Source organism: Buceros rhinoceros, unplaced genomic scaffold (genome assembly GCF_000710305.1).
Source record: "Buceros rhinoceros silvestris isolate BGI_N320 unplaced genomic scaffold, ASM71030v1 scaffold38026, whole genome shotgun sequence".
NCBI lineage: Eukaryota > Metazoa > Chordata > Aves > Bucerotiformes > Bucerotidae > Buceros > Buceros rhinoceros.
The window spans coordinates 1-523 of NW_010418769.1; the positions used below are offsets into that span (position 1 = coordinate 1).

A 523-nucleotide genomic window follows, 5' to 3' on the forward strand; every position below is an offset into this window, starting at 1 on the left:
CTCCTCGCCGCCTCCCCCCCATTTCTGCCGGTGGAGCAGCTCGGTGGCGAGGCTCGGGGCTAAACCCCGCTCCTCCCTCTGCCTTCTCCCGGCAGTCGTCCTCACGCTGGTGTTCCTGACGCTGCTGGCGGTGCTGGTGGTGATCGTCACCTACCTGTACCGAAACAAGGGCAGCTACCTCACCTATGAGCAGCCGGCGGTGGAGGCCGACATGGCGTTGCCGCTGGAGGATGCTCCGGCCAAGGAGAAGGAGGAGTATTTCATCTGAGCCTCGCAAGTCCCGCCGCTCAGGCAGCTCCCATCACGCTGGTGTTCCTGACGCTGCTGGCGGTGCTGGTGGTGATCGTCACCTACCTGTACCGAAACAAGGGCAGCTACCTCACCTATGAGCAGCCGGCGGTGGAGGCCGACATGGCGTTGCCGCTGGAGGATGCTCCGGCCAAGGAGAAGGAGGAGTATTTCATCTGAGCCTCGCAAGTCCCGCCGCTCAGGCAGCTCCCAGCTGCTGCTTCTTTTGCTTTTT

At 63.3% G+C, this 523-nt stretch overlaps 1 protein-coding gene across 1 annotated transcript; it reads left to right on the forward strand.

The window, feature by feature from the left end:
* Positions 1-95: 95 nt before the first annotated feature.
* SMAGP (small cell adhesion glycoprotein) lies at positions 96-468 on the forward strand (the record flags this gene model as incomplete). Its single annotated transcript, XM_010138660.1, has 2 exons — positions 96-232; positions 292-468. Coding segments are annotated over 2 exons (314 nt in total), but the record flags the coding sequence as incomplete, so codon positions are not given.
* Between the last annotated feature and the right edge of the window lie 55 nt (positions 469-523).